The sequence below is a fragment of the Ischnura elegans genome, chromosome 6 (genome assembly GCF_921293095.1).
Source record: "Ischnura elegans chromosome 6, ioIscEleg1.1, whole genome shotgun sequence".
NCBI classification, from domain to species: domain Eukaryota; kingdom Metazoa; phylum Arthropoda; class Insecta; order Odonata; family Coenagrionidae; genus Ischnura; species Ischnura elegans.
In genome coordinates this window covers 55,273,798-55,294,140 of record NC_060251.1, presented here as the reverse complement: position 1 = coordinate 55,294,140, position 20,343 = coordinate 55,273,798, and the positions used below count along the sequence as shown (strand labels likewise).

At 38.0% G+C, this 20,343-nt stretch overlaps 1 protein-coding gene across 3 annotated transcripts in view; it reads right to left on the bottom strand.

The window, feature by feature from the left end:
* Positions 1–4,243: 4,243 nt before the first annotated feature.
* LOC124160733 (SH3 domain-containing kinase-binding protein 1) overlaps positions 4,244–20,343 on the bottom strand; it is a 54,338-nt gene continuing 38,238 nt past the window's right edge. For all 3 annotated transcript variants that reach the window (XM_046536724.1, XM_046536725.1, XM_046536726.1), the window contains 2 exons: positions 9,129–9,448; positions 4,244–8,110 (listed from right to left, as the gene is read on the bottom strand). In XM_046536724.1, coding sequence (XP_046392680.1) covers positions 7,958–8,110; positions 9,129–9,448 — 473 coding nt within the window. In that variant the 3' untranslated portion in view covers positions 4,244–7,957. The remainder of the gene's footprint in view (positions 8,111–9,128; positions 9,449–20,343) is intronic.

Below are 20,343 nucleotides of genomic sequence, written 5' to 3'. Positions count from 1 at the left end.
AGACAACTCAAGATATGTTGCGCCCCCCCCTTGAGTTTTTTCTGTATCCGCCACTGGTCATGACCACCCCCAAATTTGATGCTGGATCACCCCCCTGAGCATGATTCTCGATTGTTTTCCTCCTTTTTGCTCTACAATGAGCGGAAGTGAGCCTGGTGTTTCCACTATGAATATAACAGTAGGAATAATAGAGTCTTCTTGGTCTCAGCGATTACCAAAATGGCGACTGCTCAGTGAGGTGATTTCAGTGCGCTCACTCGCTTAGTGAGACTGAATGCGATGGGGATGTGAATAGGAGGAATGATGTTTAAATCAGTGAGGTTCACGGATGATCAGGCATTGATTAGCCAGCCACCAAGAGGGCTCCATGCTTTACTAGATACATTGGACAAGTACTGCAAGGAACTTGGCAAGATCTAAGTTTTGTGAAGCATCGCAAGCTAGGAATGAGAGGCTCCATATAAAGGTATGAGGGGCACAATCTTCCGCTATTTGGGCAGTACATTAGAGGAAAACGGATGTAGCAGTGAGACAATCAGAAAGAATTGTATTAGTAAAGGAGGCGTTCATTAATAGACATAATGTTGGCTTGAAGAGGAACAAAAACACTTGCATCACTGTCAAAGGTACCTTCCTACCGCAAGCTACATTGCAAGAGCAAACTGAATTCCTCTTTTCTTTTTTCCCTTGGTGGACATAGAAAAGAAACTAAGATTGGGCAAGGGACATCACTCACCATGGTAATATTTCTTTTAATTAGCAATAGACGTGAAAATTACACCCAGTATGGTATACTTTCATAAACAGGAAAACGCTGATGAGAAGATTGTTATATAAGAGTTTAAATAAAGGCTAGTGAAGGGTCCATTATAAAGTGTAGCACTTTACAGTCCTGATACATGGACAGTTAGAATGAGGATGGGAAAATACTTGAGGCTTTCAAAATGTGTGTATGGCAAAAAATAGAGAAGTGGACAGAGAGGAGGAGAAACGACCAAGTGCTGAACATGTTGGATGAGAAGAGGCAGCCTCTACATGAGATGTAAGGGAGAAAAGGTTAAGATGTATGTACTACTTAGCAGGGTAAATATGCCAACTCTAATTATGTGTTAGATTGAAGAATCTTGGGAGAAGGAGGGGAACAGGGACGTTTTAGCCAGGTCAGCAATCGTCAAAGGCCCCAAAAAGCTTAAGTCTATTGTAAAGCATGTATGGAAGCTTTAATAAAAGAAAACCAATTACTTGAACCAAAGTATTTTTTGCAATTATAAAAATCTAAGTTTTCATTAGTAGCCTTATTTACAACATACTCATGCAAAAAGATATTAAAAAACAAATGGATTAAAAACAACACATGATAAAAGAGAACCTGATGCCAGGGCCGGCCCTAGCAGGTGCGGGGCTAAGGGCAAACCTTCAGTGCAGGGCCCTTCACTTAAAATATTAAACTCTATACCCCATCTACAAACTCGAGCATTTTGAATCCCTACCACTCTCTGGCTAAGTATGTGTTCCCCTCCCAATAGGGTGGTTTCCTATTATTTTTTTATTGCCTTAATCGAAAGATTATTACTCCTGGAGTACGTATTTCACGCTTTTAGATTTTTAAATGATAATATCTATTTTTCGCGATTAAATGAAAAGTGAAAATTTTCAAGCGCGCGAAAATGCGACGCGTTAGTAGGAATGATGGGAAATCTCTTCGTACGTCGTATTTCTGGTTCCCCCTCCACCCGGTGAGGTGACCTTGAGGCGAGGCTTAGCGCTGATACGTCACAGGATGCTAGCAGGTAGCAGAGTACCATGCTAGCTGGTAGCGCTTGGCTTAAATAAGGATTATTAATACCTTATCAAACGAGGAAAACTTTCCGACCTTAGCCAGTTTTAATAAGTGATTATTAAGACATGTTTCCCTGAGCTCTGCGCCTCATGCATGCATTGGTAACCTCAGACGACGTATAACTCCTATCTTCTCCTGTAGAAACTAGGTCCCTGTGACGTCACGTGGAGTGGCATCGCATGGGCGCCAATCTGGCCCTTTTCAAATGAGGATAAAAATGGACCATTGCCATTCGTCTACACCGGCATTTATAAAACGAAATAATTTGTATATTATGAATACACTAATGGTGGGTAACGAATCGCAATTATTGCCTTTTGTTTTCTTTGATGAAGGAAACTACCCTATTTTAGACTTTGTAATTACGCCGTTATGATACCATCACGCAGTTGAGTTCAAAATAGTATAATACAAATAAAATTTATAATTATATTTATTCATACAATTATAACATAAAATAAACACAAAAAGCGTGCTTTTTCAATAAGTACGTATTTTTATAAGTTAGATAATGAAAGGTAATTAGTTGTAAGCCTAAAGCAATTACTTAGTTAAGTTTACAAAAATGCTTACTGACAAACGCAATTGCACAATAAAAATTACTGCATTATTATTCCTTTTTCATAATATTATTTTTTGTCTAGCACGGACTTAATAATACAATAATAGTTGAAATTGTGTTTTCAAAACTATCGTATATTTTAATTTTTTTTTCACGAACGGGGGGCCCTTAAGCGCGGGGCACAGGGCGGTCGCCCCACCCTAAGGCCGGCCCTGCCTGATGCTTTTTTGAAAGGGTTACCTATTAGGGTAAGATTATTTTAGAGGTTTTTTCTAGATTGCAGTGCAGCTTCAAGGAACAAATTCACTAAATACATATAATAGACCCGTAATACATTATTAAATTTTATTAGCTGTGAAATTCTCATGTATCATAGTATTTTTTCTTGCGAAATTGCTTCTTAATAACTTTTACCTATTTTTTAACAGTCGGAATAGCGTTAAAATCCATTTCTGGGCATGCAATTTCCTAAAATATTCTGGGGGAGGATCCCTGAATCCTATGGTAAGGAGTTCCCCATAATGACCCCCCACCAAGGGCGTCAAATCACCCCACACTGCCCTTGGAGGGGAAGTAATAGAATAGGATTTTTAGATGGGATGAAGGGGGAGGGCCCAATTGGGAATTGAAGAGAGAACTCAAAGTTGGGAGGAAAGACGGGCCGTGGAAATCCGAAAAAATGCTCCATGAAAACCTACCTTGACCTGTGCAATGCATCAGTAATGATAATAATGTGGACTAATGGAACATTTTAGGAAAGTGGACACAATAATAAGGGAATCAAAGTTTGGTTGAAAAAAGATGCCAACGATTCTGAAAGAGCTGTTGAGGGAATCGTCATATTATAGAGCAATGAAAACACTAGTGAGGACTGGAGTGTAGAGCTTCATTGTGCATAATTCGGATGCTGAGGAGAGAGGATGAGAAATAACTGGAGGCATTAGAATGTAGAAGAGAATGGAGAAAGTGAATGGAAGAATAGATGAAGGAGAAACAGAAAGAGACAGTGCAAGACATGTTGCGTAAGAAAAGGATACTTTAAGACCCGATTGCCAGGAGACAAGAGGGTTTAGAAGCCTCGTGTTTAGACGAGAGATTAGAAAATGAACCAATGGCAGCATAGCAATAACGAAAATTTAAAAATGATAAAGCATTCTCCTCTGCATGGTATCAAATTGTACATCACCAACTCTCAGATTTTGCGAAAAATCCACAGAGGAAAAATCATTCGCCTTGACCGGGATTCGAACCCGGATCCCTCGATTTCCGGCCGAGTGCTTTAGCCAGTTAAGCTACCGAGGCGTCATTCTCCCCTGTGGAAATTTGTGGACTTTACCGGACAAGGTGGTATGGACTGCTGAGCATATGATGCGACTAGCAGTCCAGGTCGTGCGCATGGCGCCACAGCCGGAGAGCAAAGCCCGAACTTTGAACACTAGAGGTGTTCGCTCTGGACTTATGAAAGTATACCAGGATACTTTCATGAGTCTCAGATTTTGTTAAAAAGAGTTTGAATAAACGGTTTAGCCGGCTATATACAAAATACTGCAAAAGCTACTCTTCTGGCTTAAAGGAAAATGACATGGTGAGAGCTAATATAGGTAGTATTATTTGGTCTCTGGCATCTTAAAAATATAATATTAAATTTTGTTTAACTTAAAAGTACATAAGGAAGATATTCTGATGAAAAAAGTTGTACATTGCAAACCAAATGAAAGAAAAGCTGAATATTGCACAATAAGAAAAATACAAACGCGTTTAACTTCACAGCTGTGGATGAGTCTAAGTAGCGGTGAAAAATGTTTCTATCGCTAAATTAAATAAAAATATTATAACACAAGTGAAAGCACCCCAAGTTTATTTTGTTGCATCATTTAATAGTGTACAAAAATCAGGCTGACCATAAATATTTCATCAAAATTAGTAAAAAATTCGTCCAAATGCTACAGTGAAAATTGTACTGTTGAATGTTTAATTTACATTTTCATTGGAGTCGATTTCAAATTAACAGTTGGTACAATGGAAACAAAAGCAGTAGCAAATTCCTTAGTCTCTCCACAGAATACCTTTTGGCTAAACTATAAAAAGTATAATATACAAATTTTTCAATGCAAAATAAATCTTGATTCTTGTGGAGGAAAAACTGTACAAAAATATTTGAGCAACACACAAAAAATAATGATTCAATGCTTACCACAAAATAATGAAGCAGAGATATTTATGCATTTCTTGTGCAAAGTGATATGAAACAATTGGAATAATTTACTCATGGATAAGAAATATGTTTAAGGATATAACAAGCATTCGAGGAATAGTCATTGAAGTTCAACATTTAACTTTTTAAAATTAGAGATAGCTGAGTGATACCACATTTATTCAACTCATATTATATATTGACTTCACAAATTATGAGAATGCTTTGACCTCATCAATAAAAATATACTTTATACAACTCTTTTTAGGGAGCGCACAAGAGGTATGGTTTATGGCAGATAGTAGGATAATTAACTTCCCAAAACCAGTACACTAAAGGAATAGACACCAAAATTATAAAATATCACTACATTCTATCAGTTCAAGAATGCAACAATTTTTAGGCAATCCTCCCACATTCTTCATTAGATTATTAAATAAATAGACCAAACACTGTACAAATCTTGCCTCGCCTTCATCGTGTGCACCATTTCTCAAAAAAATATTGCTTTACATGACTTTCTATCTTGTCCATCGCTCACCACATGCAGAATAAAAATAAATCCAATCACTGAATATCATTTTGCTGTTAATCGCTCGGCAGAAATAATGCTCACCGTCCAACTCTCAGCAAGTGGAATAGGACTTTGCTGGAGTGGTACAACCAAACGTTCCACACATCATACGCACAGTACAAACAATGCCATCATGCAACAATGCATTCTTACTTACACATACAGCAGACCATCGTCAAACAACACGACTCCATGGATTGGGAAGGATAATCACAAATCTTAGAAATTATAGGACATTTCAAATATCCCAATCACCGACAAAATGGAAAAATTGATTAAGTCAAACATATTCACAATTAATTTTCAATACGATTCCTAAACCCCCGAGAAGTGGCTTTATCACTCATCAAATTAAATACTGCCATTTTACAATGTATTAATAATTGTCATTATGTGTACTTGGGAATATTGAAGACCACATAAAATGCGTTAGTTGTTTTGTTAGTTAACATTTAAATTGGTAATACTGATGGAGAAAAAATAGTGAGGGATATTTAAGCTATTCTCTGCTTCTTGTTCATTACAAAGTTAATGTAATCAAATGGTTACAATATGTACAATTAACAAATAAATATGCAAGAAATATTCATGGTATTAAGTATTTTTCTTTCAATTATGGAATGGGTCACAGCCTACAAACTATACGTGGATTCATGAATGAAATTTTCAATTCATAAGGGAACAATATTTTCAACGGCTAAATCGGTAGCCATTCATAATTGATTCAAGGGCAAAACAAAAAAGCTGTTTCCTGATACCACAAGCCACATTCATTTATATTTTCCAAACTAATTCATAGTATCACCACCATTTTCCCTACACTTCAAAATCTAGGATCAAAATACAGTGGTGATATTATAAAATTCTCCTAATCTGTAAACTTCTCAAATAATATTGTCCCAGACATGACCCTTCTTTGCTATAAAGGGCTTAATGATGCCTAAACATAGATGTTCACCATCAATTTATTAATATGAGATCACTAACATGATTCTAATGTAACAAAAAAACTAAAAAGATTTTAAATCTGAATAGCACGATACAAATTAGTGAAATGGTAATAGTTACCAATTAATAATTTCTTGATGATGGGAAAAATAAAATTTAGACACACTTTCTAGCATAAATGATGAGCTGATACATAGCAAATACTGAAAACTAAGACTTGGTTTTATTTATGAAGGCAATAATGTAATACGGCGCACAGGTGAACTATAGCTACGGGAATCAATAAAAAAACTCACATCGAGTTCTTATTAATTACTTCAGCACAATCTGAGGAATCATAAGAAAACTATGCAACAGCTATTTCAGCGATCCACCACAATAATTCCGGCATTACCACAAAAATCACAGCTAAAATCTGCAATATTTTCAGCTTAACTTACATGAAATGCACTGAATTTCAGGTCCCTTTCTTTAGTTTACATTCATAATGGAATAAGTAACAATCCTATCTATTAATTCCCATCAATTCTTGGGAATGATTGGAGTTTTACTGCAGGAATGACAATAGCTGGCATTGTGGAAGCAAAACAATATTGTAAAAAAAAGGATACTCGCAGTACACTTCCTTTAAATCACAGATTTAACAGCGGAAATTATAAAAACTTCACGTCACACTATGCGTATTACAAGTGCAATCACCAGTTGATGGCACAATCTACTGTTTTAAGTATATACCAGAAACCTGCTCTATGGCTGTAGAGTATGTATAAAAAAATGTACCCTGGCAGTGGAATTGCACATTTTTTTTTAACACGGAATGAAAACACACTGCAGCAGTAGTCTATACCCATATATATATTATATATGTATAAATGCATCATAATTGCAAACTCACCCTCTAAAAAAATCTTCACAATTTCCTAATTGGGGACTAGTCACATTTATTCAGCACCAGCATGTCCCTATAGGTTTGTCCGAGTATCTCTCACATTTTTCCATACTGGATAGGTCTGGTTTGATAGATGAGCTCAGCTAGCATGTAGCTTACTCCAACAAAAACGCTATCCAAAATAAAAAATGAAAACAATGGCAAGCAAGAGGTATAAACAAACAAGATGAGTGGTGCATTGCAAAAAAATTAACCACCAATCAACATGGTTTGATGGAGTCTACTCTCCATATTTTGGTGAATAAATTATTCCTTTCACTCCCATTCGAGAGGAAAAATTCTATGCTGAGGATACACAAGACCATTTTCTGCCATGAGAAATCTTGACACTTTCCTCTACACTGTACAATATTTACTTCCGGATAGAGAGAGAAAAACTGAAGAGTGGCCATAAGTTAAGCACTCGTAGGATGATTAAAACTCCTTTGAAGACAGAAATACAGAAGATTCCGCTGTAAACAGGTAAATAACACAAAACAAAAGCACTTGTTACATAAATTTGTAGAGACCTATAGGCTGCCTTCAAAGTTTAATACATAAGGCCTTGTAATTAGGTCTAGCACCCTATTGGAGAGTCATACTTCTAATTGTTACATGTCCAACATCTTTTTGCAACACTTTCAACCATCTCCAGCAATTTAACTTTTGAAAAGGATGAAAAAAAACAACATTACATCTGATTACCTCTGAAGTGGTTACAAAAGAGACTAGATGGTAAAAAAATTTCTCCAGAGGAACCGTAGAGTTTACTCAGCAAGCATTTCACCTCGTAGTATCTGCGGACAAAGCCACAAGGACAGCAAATTCCTTTTCCCTAAAATCAACCATATGAACTCACTTCGCAGAAGAATAAAACCTTCTTCGACCTTTTACACATAAACCCCTCTGTGCTATACATGAGTGAGGAGGCTTTGAAGCTGGTTAACACTCTCCTGGAGAATTTTTCTTCTCTCACGCTCAACACTCAACTCTTCCTTCAACTGGTTAAACATTTGCGTAAACCTCTCAGATTGGCTTTCTAAACTATTCTCCAGCTGCTCCACCTGAAAAAAATACCAAAGAAATGTTAACATTTTTATAAATGGAACATTCAAAGGATTTTCACAGCCAGACTATATAACAAAACTCCTTGAAAAAAACCTCTGATATTTTAAATTCAAGGCAACTTATGGCATGCCAAATTTGAAAAGCAAACATTACAAATACAAAATCTAGTTATTATCACAATTAACTGATGCATTTGGAGGGGGATTCGCTACGCACAAACTTTTCAATACTCTTTAGGGAGACTGATGAAGTGTGGATTTGAAAAAAAAGTTAGTTTCATTACAAGTTTATACAGCCTCCATATAGTTAAACCGTAAGTGATTACCAACAATATTGACATTATAAAAACCACATATGACTTTATGAACAAAAATTAAGAAGTGCAGAGGCTTCAAAAATGCTTTGAAATATATATATATTTTCCTTTCCTAACCTCTGAATTTATATGTACTAATTGACTAATCACAAAAAATTAACATTTTAAGTTTTCTCTGAATATGTGAGACAATAGTTGAACTCCATCTTAACACGTTGCATACTGGGGTATTTAAATTCCTAGGAGCGCCGATTCTGGAAATATGTGCTTATTAGGGCGTAATGCCTTTGGTTTAAACATGGTTAAAAAGCTTATGTTTAGAATATAACTTCACCCAATCAAATGTTATGATGTATCAATTCATTATGAATAACGAACAACAACTGAAAACGTACCAACAAATACGTATTGTAAGATTTAAAATTGTTTAGGTTGACGCGCCTAAATGACGAGAATCTTCGTCATCCGTCCGGAACGTTCGGGAAAAAAATGACGAGAATTCTCGCCATCCGTACGCACTGTGTTAAGTTGAACCCAGCCAAGGTTCACGTTAAAACTGAGTAAGTCCACAAATTTATTTTTACATAAACATGGATGAAAATTTAGTAAGTGCCAACTTAGGACTTTTGTGGTAAAGATGATAAGTGCATATTCAAAGAAAAATAATGACTAAGTCGATAGGAAGCAAAGGATCTTACCCTTTCCCTAAGTTCCCGATACATCTGGGGAGTGACTTTGACTGAGTCACCATCTGGAATTGGCTCTTGCCAAGAGCTAAACTGTGCTGCTACACGTCTCTGGCTCGGAGTGTCACTCGCGTATGCAGATACAGGTCTTCTCGTTACTGCAGTAGGAGCAGGCCCTTCCCCGACAGATATTCTACTGCTGACAACTGCAGGTGCAGACGTATCAACTGCTGCTGAAAATGGTGCTGAAGCTCCTGACGTAGAATCGGCAGCAGTGGAACTAATGGAAACATGACTTGCACCAGAAATGACAGTCGTTGACTTCCCTGAGCCTGTTAAGATACCATCAAAGCAACATTAATAACAAGGTTACATTCAGTAGAATTCTAACATTGCCATGTCACAAAGTAATATAAAATAGAAAAAGTATCTGTATTCAGATGTTCTCATAGTTTCCACCTTCTTCTGGTAGGTAGATAGAGCTGGTACAACTGTCATCATCAGACATCAAACAACAAGGTTTTAACCCTGAAACATGAGAGTATTCACTACTCATAGCGAAGATTCTGCATGAACAAATCTGCACTCAGACATGAAACAGGGTATGCCTTTACCTGGATAAATACAAGAGACAAGCCTGAATACAATAACTGCAGAATTGAGACACACTACACTAAGCTTTCAAAGTGAAAAAATCATTTGTCTTTACATGGATCTGAACCAGGATCCCCAAAACTTATACCAAGAGACCTAACCAATCACAATACTTTGGCATATGTATTTTCAATATGATTTCTGAGGGCTTCAAGGGGACAAAATGGTACAAAATTCAAAAATAAAAAATTATTGCAAAAATAAAATGCCAGAACAACGGCGTACCCAGGATTACAACCAGAGGGGGGCAAGCTGTGGTCATTCAAGTTGTAACACGGAAAAGATTATGAAACCAAAATTTCAAGAAAATTAAAACCACGCTTTATCTGTTTTGAAAATTATTTGCAACGAAAAAACATTTTTATTTTAATTACATCTTTGATACTACTATCACTTTTCTAGGATTGCAAGAAAATTAGTTCAAAAATTTCATTTGAACTAAATTTACTATTGCTTCTAGGGGAGGCAGCTGCCCCCTCCTGCCCCCCCCCCCCAGCTGGGTACGCCCATGCGCCAGAAGGCAGTGCAGAGCAACCATTTGCATTACACCGCAATCCTGAGGCAAAAGCTGAAATATGAACATTAAGGGGTTTGCAGAGGTGTTTTTTAATGAAAAAACCATGGACTAGACAGTCGATTTTTTTTCAAATCCATCGGGCCTAATGAAAAAAAGTTGCGGGACTGATCAAAAATAAGACCTGAAAATTTTGAGACCTCTAGGTGAGCCCCTGACCCTTGCTTAAATACCATTTAGGGGAAGGGTCAAAAATATAAAAAAATAATATTTTATGGTCATTCCCTATAGATTTTGCAGAGTTACTGCCCTTGAGGACAAAAATTTCCTGCATTTCGACATATCTGCCACTATTAAGCCACAAATGCCTAATTTAAGTGCACGTCCATGAAGAAAATATTCCACCGCCCACGCAGTGATGCGGATAGAGGAGCAGCAGGCTGTTCCCATCCCCTCCCTGCACGCTTCTCCCCCTCCCACACCCTAAATACAGCAAAGTTCATCCTGCGTGTCCTACTAGGACAGCGCTTATCTTTGATAACATAAATCAGCAGATGGCAGAAGATAAAATAGAATGCGTAGTGAGACGACTCGTCCCTTTTTAGGCCTCCCATCGGCATTAAACAAATCAACATTTCCAACTTTTAGAGAAAAGATGAAATATTTTTGTAATGTTTGCAATATTTTTAGATCCAAGAACGCAGGCAAGGAACCTACGGTCTATGAAGAGGCCACTCCAGGCCTTATATTTGATCAGTCCCAAAACTTTTTTTAATTGGGCCAGATAGATTTGAAAAAAATCGATTCTTCCGATCCGCCCTACTAGTGCCACAAAGTCACTCCCAAAAGTGCTCAAAGTACAGTGATGCCAGGGGAAAAGGCTGCTGACTGGTGGCATTAATAACTCTTAAGGAATAAGTGAATAAATATTTATAGGGGTGATTCCATGGTTTATATATGCTGTTATCTACATAAATGAACCATGAGGCTAACCAAACAAAAGCTAATGATAATTTCTTATTTTTCTAAGAATCATAATAATAGAGATACATCGTCTAATTGACAACAATATTAAACTAGCCTTTAGAAGCACAATCAACCCTTTTCCTTAACTGTACCACACAGGACAAAGTGAGAGGAAATAACTAGGGATGAGTCGATTCCAAATGTCGATTCTCGATTCCACCGATTCTTGGGCACGGAATCGGAATCGAGAATCGATCGCCTAAAGTCGATTCCGATTCCATCGATTCCAGGAAGATAAATGGTTTGAGCATAGACTATAAGTTTGGGACATAAATGCTGCCACACACCTAAGCGGCCGCGGTGTCAGCCTTGCCCGCGCGGAGGGTACGCCCGGCACGCGGGAGCTGCGACGAACATACCTAAGCGGCCTCGGAAACATGAAAATATCGACAAGAGCGACAAACCGACGAACCCTGAAATGGCGCGTGTTCATGAGCAACTCTCAGAGAAAAAAAATTGGAAACCTCGGGATCGGGAAGCAAGGCATGCGTTTTCCGTTCTTTTATTAACCTCTGGTCACGGCAAATCAAATTGTTACGATTATGAATCACATTCGGAGAATTCATCTGGACCACCAATTTTAAAGTATAATAGATCGAAATATACTTTTTTATTTTCGAATGATATTTGAAGTCTGATGATAATAAAAACGTGCAGAGAGCGAGTTTTCCTGTGAAAAAAGTTTCTTATAAATACGCGCTGAGAGCGGTTTTTTTATATATGAAACTTTTTTAGACTAACACGCGCCTGCGTCAATAATAAAAAATAGACACATTCGCGTTTGTATAGCCCAGTTTCATCAATGCAACCCTTGAGGAAGTTGATACTTGCTTGGCATAAGCCGCCGCGGCCTCCGGGCGGACTCGACTGGTTGCGTTCGGCCGCCACCGCGCACCCGCCAGGCTGCACTAGTATGTATGGACGCCTTGAACGCTACATTATTGTTTAGCCACCGCGGCCAAACGAGAATGTAGCCACCGCGGCTATTGTTATTTTTAGGGATGGTCGGATCGGATATCTCGGATCCAAATACCCGCGGATATTGCCCTTCATCGGATCCAAAGTCGCGGAAGACATCGGATCTGAATCCGAAATTTTAAATAATAGCTTCAGTGAATGCAACGCCTCATAAGGGTGGAAAGAGTTCCAATTATATCTTCGAATGCGTCGTCGCACGTGATTCTTGTCCTACTCATGAACCGTTTTGTCTGAAAGTTCTCGCAGAGGTTGCAAGTAGAATTTCAGCCGTGGCCAGGATTTTCAGCCAGAAAATAAAAAAGGCAAAATACGACTGGCACATAGTGTGACTCTTCCCAAGAGATTGAACAATCATCGGAGGAATCTCAGCGCCGTAGGATGATAACCACGTCAAAAGTAACTACGTCGCAGATTTCAGAAAACCACCCTCGGCCGTCCATCAGCCCGTGCCTCTGTTGTTTTCTTTCGCATCCGAAATCACACGGACCAAAAATCATTGTCTTCTAAGGAAAATATCAAATCACACGAAAACAATTGAAGCGTGTTTCATCCCTACCTCGTCTCACCAACTGACCTTTTTTGGCCTACCTGCTTCAATTCTCCGTTTCTAGACGACAAATGCTAGGAGAGTGACTTTCCCGGCCCGAAGATATCTTGATAGGTTCGACAATTAAATGATATGTACAAGATTTAAAAAAGAATTAGACCAAACGAGTGGCATTCCTGACGATATTTCTGTTTATTTTTCAGCTCTAATTGATTGCCACTCAGTTTTCTATCTACAATTCTACAATTACACTTTACTGATATGCAACATTGTCCAAACAGCATAATTTTCAAAGAAACAAGCGCAGCATTAACCCCTCAAACAATTAGAGACGGATTGGAAACGCCAACTACATATATCACGTAGCGCGCCTGGCTTCACTTTGAAGGCAACGACGTCATTGAAGCAAGGTCTGACTTCTTCATCCTTGAGTCCCTCATTTGTGGCCTTGTTGTTTGAAATACGGAGGGAGCGTGCTCCTTCCTCTCCACCTCTCCTTTACGCGCTCCTTCCCAGTGGCGTAGCCATGGGAAGGGTCCGGACTCCGAAATATAAAAACGCAGTTATTGTCCTTCACAAAAGAAAACAAAATATTGAAAAATCAGGAATTTACAAAATTTTTCTTTAACAAATTAAGTTTTTCGATTATAAAAAGTGTTAAAATTAGTTTAAAAACCATTATTTAGTGCCCGGTTTTTTCAACAATTTTCCCCCCCGGTTTTGGATCCCCCCCAATTGAAATTCCTGGCTACGCCTCTGCTCCTTCCCCTCCACCTCTCCTTTACACGCTTTTGCTGCCCACTCCTTCCTCATGCTGAGCGGTTGAGTACCTCGTCGCACGTTACGTTAATGCCGTTTTAAATACTGTTATTTGTGTTGCTGATTGCGCAGTTGCAATTTAATTTAATGATACACCAATAAAAATGTCTTTCATTGTGTATAAACATTTCCATTGAGATAAGGAGAACCAATGAATGCCGTGTGCATGCACTGTGGCGTAAATTATCGCGAGGATGTGCTAAATCCACCTCACCATACTGAAGCATTCTCGGATGAAACACAAGTCCGTATGCGATGAGAAAGTAAAATTCGGGGGAAACATGCGTGAGGAAAATTTGAATTCAGTCGATGGCCAGATGGTAGCCAGGAATTTTGTTAAGGGGGGGTCCAAAACCAGAGGGGAAAATTTTTAAACAACAGGGTACAAAGGAGAGGTTTTCAAACTAATTTTAACGCCCTTCTTAATAGAAAAAACTTCACTTTTCAGAGATTTTTTTTTTTTTCATTTTTGTAAATTCATGATTTGTAAATATTTTGTTCCCTTTTATGAAGGAAAGTAATTGTGTTTTTATATTTTGGGGGGTCCTCTCGCTACGCCACTGGTCAGTGGTTCATCCTAAGATTTTTCCTATTTTCATTTCCAAACCCAAGCGTAACACTAAAGGCCCTGAGTATGTAAGATGTTTTTAAAAAACAACTTGAAAGCCCATAAAATAATTTATAAAAATATTAAAATGTGTATGAAAATCTAAAAAGCATTCCATTGATTGTATGTACCCACAATAAACTTGAATAATGACTTTGTGAAATCGCAGGAATTTGAAAATGCATTTGGATTCGAGAATATCCGATTCGAAAGATCTGGCTCCAAAAATCCTGGATCCGTCCATCCCTAGTTATTTTATTATTTATTATATTATTATTATAAATTTTAATGACAGCAATACTATAGATAAATCAATATTCCACCTGCTATAAGGAGTAAGAATCGATGGAATCGGAATCGAGAATCGGGAATCGATTTGAAGGAATCGAAATTGGAATCGGAATCGAAAAAAAGTGGAATCGACTCATCCCTAGAAATAACCTCTTGATGGAATGAAATGGAACTAAACGCCAATACCGAGAAAATTTCAAATACAAGTAACATACAACATTCCTCCATTTTTTATGCATTCTCCTCTTTATGCTGCTCAAGACAAAATCCACTACAAAGTTTATGTTTTAAAAACATATAAATCTGGGGCAAAAAAACCTAAAGTTGGACATTCTATAGCCTCATTTATCAGAGTAGCCCAACTGTAATAAAAAATACACACAAAAACAAATAAATCAGGCAAACAGGCTACATAGGCTGTTTAACTCCAGGCCATTAAAAAAATTCCTTGGATTTCCACGTTTTCTAGAAATAATTATTATTTTTACAGACTTAAAACCGCTTATTTCTCATTCATTATTAGAGGAATGCTTCCATATTTATTTTGGATAATTCAAGTTAACAATGATTAAACTTGAATATTAGGCGAGAAAGCCAAATTCCGCATAATATAAAACTTTAAACTAGTGATGGGTCGATTCCAAAATTTTATCGATTCCGATCCCGATTCCGATTCTGACATTTCGATTCCGATTCTACCGATACCGATTCCATCGATTCTGATGCCATAGGCTCCAAGAAAAATATCACTTAATTCCAGGCAACAAGAAAACTACTTTTAAAAATATTACTCTGTGAAAGAATCAGTTGACAAAGGAATCTTTCATATCATTAATATGTAATTAAAATATAATAGCTAAATTTCAAAACAGAACATACCTGAAAAGTGGTGTTACATGATAGGTATTACTTTAGAATATTGGCACTCATAATATGTCGACAATATATATATATATATATATATATATATATAATGTATTGGAAAATCCGAAATGCACGTGGCACGTAATATAAATAGTTTAAGTTGATGTCAATACACACAGAGACACAAAAAAGAAACACTCACATTGAATAAATAAACTTGTGAAGCTATCGAAGCACTTCCGGCTTCTTCGTCAGCTGAAGAATGAATGGTGAGGAAAGGAGAGGGTTGGAAAAGGGAAAAGAGGGGTAAGGGGAGAGGTGTATGGGGAGGGGGAGTTAGGAATAGGGGTTAGGATGCAACGTTGAGACCCGGGAAGCTATTGGCTTGAAAGACTATGACAGTTGCCACCCACCACATACCAAGCGTTCAATCCCTTTTTCTCTCTCCGTCCGTGGTCACAAAATCTGCAACAACCCCGAAGACCTCGAGAAGTTCCTTTCCAATCTACACACTTCTCTTCTACGCCGCGGGTATCCCGATAAACTGTTAATCAACAAAATTAGAAAAAAACCCTACAGGTCCAATAAACCCCGTACCGAAAATAATTGCTCTCCATCTCTTCTCACCACTTACTTCCCCGGTGCTCATGCCTTACAGGACATCCTGAAGGACTTGTACCCCATTCTCTCCAACCACAAATCCACCTCACAAATTTTCCCCTCTCTTCCACGGATCACGTATAAGAGACCACCTAACCTCAGCACCATCTTCAAAGCCACCCGCCCCCTTCAAAAATTGAATTCAGTCCCCACTACCCCACCCTCACCGTGCAACCGTCCTAGATGTAAAACCTGTAAAATTCTCTCTCCACCCCCAGCCTCTTTCCTCTCCAAACTAAAATTCCTCCCGATATCTCCTTCCACCACCTGTACCTCCACCAACATCATATACCTCCTTCAATGCAACTTCTGCCCCGCTTTTTATATAGGCCTATGCACTACCCCTCTCAATCTCAGAATTAACAATCATCGCGCCTCCTGTTGTCCATCTTCCCCCCACTCCTCTCTACCAGTTCCCACACATTGTCTTTCACATGATTCCATTTTCAATCAATGCTACAAAGTATCCATTATTGCCTCCCTCCCTCCCACCGACTCCGCCCTCAACCTCCACACCCTCGAATTGGCGTGCATTTGGCACTTTCAAGCCAATAGCTTCCCGGGTCTCAACGTTGCATCCTAACCCCTATTCCTAACTCCCCCTCCCCATACACCTCTCCCCTTACCCCTCTTTTCCCTTTTCCAACCCTCTCCTTTCCTCACCATTCATTCTTCAGCTGACGAAGAAGCCGGAAGTGCTTCGATAGCTTCACAAGTTTATTTATTCAATGTGAGTGTTTCTTTTTTGTGTCTCTGTGTGTATTGACATTAACTTAAACTATTTATATATATATATATATATATATACAAGGGAGAGCCCTGAGTACAGGAATTTTCATAGCTGTAATAAAGATTACATACTACGTATATGAATCATGTAATATTTGGCCCTTTCAAATTCTCAAGCAGAAAATCCAATTATTCTACATGCTCAGCCAGCAGGTTTTGACGTCTCCATGTTACAGTATATCTGCCTGCAGAAAATTGCCTTTTGCTACACATGTGTGTTATTGGGCAAGTACTTTCCCACCAAAATTGCAAGATTTCGGGGACTTTGGAATTTTTATTAAAAATTATATCAACGATTTGTTGGATCTTGAATCTTAATGGAATTCAAGTGGACGAAGCGAACAACTATAGAACTATACTTTAGTTTTGTAGAGCCAAAAAAAATGCTATACTTCTCACGCCATTCAATCAACCTTTAAATCTCTTGCTTTTTTAAGTTCAAGAAAGAAACTAAACGCTACAAATGAATATTACATCGGACGGACGCAGTAATAGAAAAGGCTAAAAGAGCCTTGTGGTGTGAAAACTTCCCCTACCGCGCGACTCACCTCGGCGAGAGTGGAAAGGGAAAAAGGGTATTGCTTGTTGCCTTTCACGGAAACAGTTCATTTTTCTCTCTCTTAAGCGTGCTGACTTAATCTCTTCACTTTACTTCAATACCCAAGGCATATTTCTTACGCGCGGGATGGTTCCGAAAAATATCGTATCCTTAGTATTTTCACTCGAGTAATGTGCTAAATGGTCTAGTCGATCTATACATAATCCTTTTTAACATCCTCAGTTTAGTGTTTTAAGTCAATGAAGACGATTATCCATGCTTTAAATGACGATTTTCAGGACTAATGTTTTAAAAAACTTGAAAAATCGGCCTCAGTTACCGAGCCTCAGAGGTCCGCGGCGTGTAGGTCAGCCTTGACGAGCGATTGATAAATCGCTCTTATTTCCTTCGTCGCAAACTTTTTTTTCAAGACTTCTACTTAGTACTCTTTAGATATCTCTACTTAATATTGTGGTTTAAATTTTCCGAGTTATATTTTTCGTAAACGAAAGATAATGTCTACGCAATGTCAAATTTCACGTGAAAAACGGGTCGGCATTTTTGCGTTGTAAAACCAGACAGATGAGAGCCAGAATCTTCAAAAGTCATTGAAAGCATAGGCAAAGCACCAAATCAAAGGAATATTGCGTTTTTTATTCCACAAAACTCATACCAACGCAAAACCACTGGGATAAATTCAAAGATTTTTTGAGGAAAAACTATATCTCGTGTGGCATTGAAAAATTGGTCATGTTTGGGCCTCTGTATCTCACTAAAGGTTCGCATTTATGTAAAATGGCATATAAATCAATATTTGGTAATGATTTATGAGTATTGACGCTGAGTTTCAAGTCTCTATCTCCAAAAAGGTCATTTTGGACTTTATTCCAGCTTTTTCCGATTTCGGACCAGTGTGCGCGGGGTAGGAAGACGATCGGCCGCCGCGGCTGGCGTAAAGGTATTCGGCGCCCACGTCGACAACAACAATAGTGTATTCGGCAAGCTGAAACCACTGAAACTACCAGGCCAAGGCATTAGAATGACTTATCGGCTTTAAAAACTGCATTATAACATGAGTTTCATGATAGCGCTTCCTGTCGGCAGATTGCTGGACCTACTAGCCTCGAATGCTCTGTAACCTTAACTATTCGACTCGACATCCGTAATGCTACTCGAAACGCTCGAGTCGAGTACCAACTACTCGATCGACTTGAATTTTCGAGTACTCGTACATCCCAAGAAGATATGTGTTTTGTTATTACGGTTACGTGGCGCGAAAATTCAAATGACTATTGGAAATGCGGTCGTATATTTTGTTGTTTGAAGTACTGCTGGAATCGGAATCGATTTTTCGCCTTGGCAAGTACTCGTTTTCGATTCCGGTTCTTGGCCGAGAATCGAGGAATCGAAGAATCGAGGAATCGAACCGACCCATCACTACTTTAAACCTAATAGAGAAAAAATCTCATTTGAAAAATGTCATACTGACAATCCAGAACAAGATCATAAATACAGCCAGATTTTGCTTTAAGTAGCCTTGGTATAAAAGCATCAACAACATAAAAAACATTCCTCATTATGTATTGAATTTTAAAGAATTGATGATGATAAAGGTAATTAATGGTAAAATATTTAAAAACTTGATGTGCATGAGTAAGGTTAGTTACAATAACAACCGGCAGTAAGACTTAAAGTTAAAGAAATGATGTTGAACATTTAAAATGCAAAATATGTAGAACAAATGCATAGATAACAAAAAGTTACTTTGGCACCCAAAGAAAACATAAAATAAAACAGATTAGTGAACTATCAAGTTCCAACACCTAGAGCTCAGCCATTATGAAAGCTACATGGAAAGTCTAAATACTAAATTTACAAAATAATAAGAGCAAATAATGAAGCAGGCTAAACAACACCAAATAAATCTTTTTTTCTACCAAAAGTTATTCAAATGGGACCACAAGGCACTAGAAGCTTAACCAGACATGAAAATCTAATAGGTTGATAGAGGCTACCACATGCAAGCCATCCCTAATCCGTCTGTTTCCTTAAGTCAAAAATACAAGACATTATTAACTGATGCATATCTCAATCCAAAAGTAGGCACACACTACACCAATCTCTCCACCCACAAATCTAAGTCAAGAACGTTTGGTGGGTGCAAACAGAGGGTCTACGGTAGATGAATGGCAAATGGTACTGTTACTTTAGTAAACTTAGTCTGACACAGAAAGTAATGACCTCTGGCAAAAATCTGCCATCTACTGATTTGGCATATGCAAGTGGATGATACAGGATCTAACCCTCGTGAATATGAAAGAGGATATGAACACAAAGTATACATAAGCAGGAGGAGATGAGTTTTAGCCTCTATCAACCTATGAAATATAGGGAGATCAAAAATGGTGGACTCTATTATCAAAACCATATTTCATTAACTATTCACTGTATCTTCACGATATAAGTAGCTCTTGAAGGAGGTCCAGCATTTTTTTAATAAATCAACAGTATAACAATGAAAATGACCACTAGAATCACAGGTGCTTGCTTCAACTCATCACCTTTTTGAGTAAAGTGTGATATGAGTTACATGGTGACATTGCAACAGTAGGTTTTCTGTATTTTTCTGATACATGGGTTGAATTAGAATCAGAATCTGGCGCACCAGGCACTGTCAACAAAAACCTAATTTTTCTGACCTCAACAATGCAGAAAACCTTCACTGCTGTAAGGTATAAAGCCCAAGTGTCACCATCCAACTAAAAAAATGACATAAAATTACGTGCTAAGAGAAGCTATAGCAACTTTAGAGAGCTAAACACCATTATGCACAACAGATCAGAGCTATTCAAAATTGCTGGACTTCCTCTCTGAAATACTTATTAAATCATAAAGATGCATAGAATATTTTATTAAATGTAGTTACAAAATTGAGCCTTT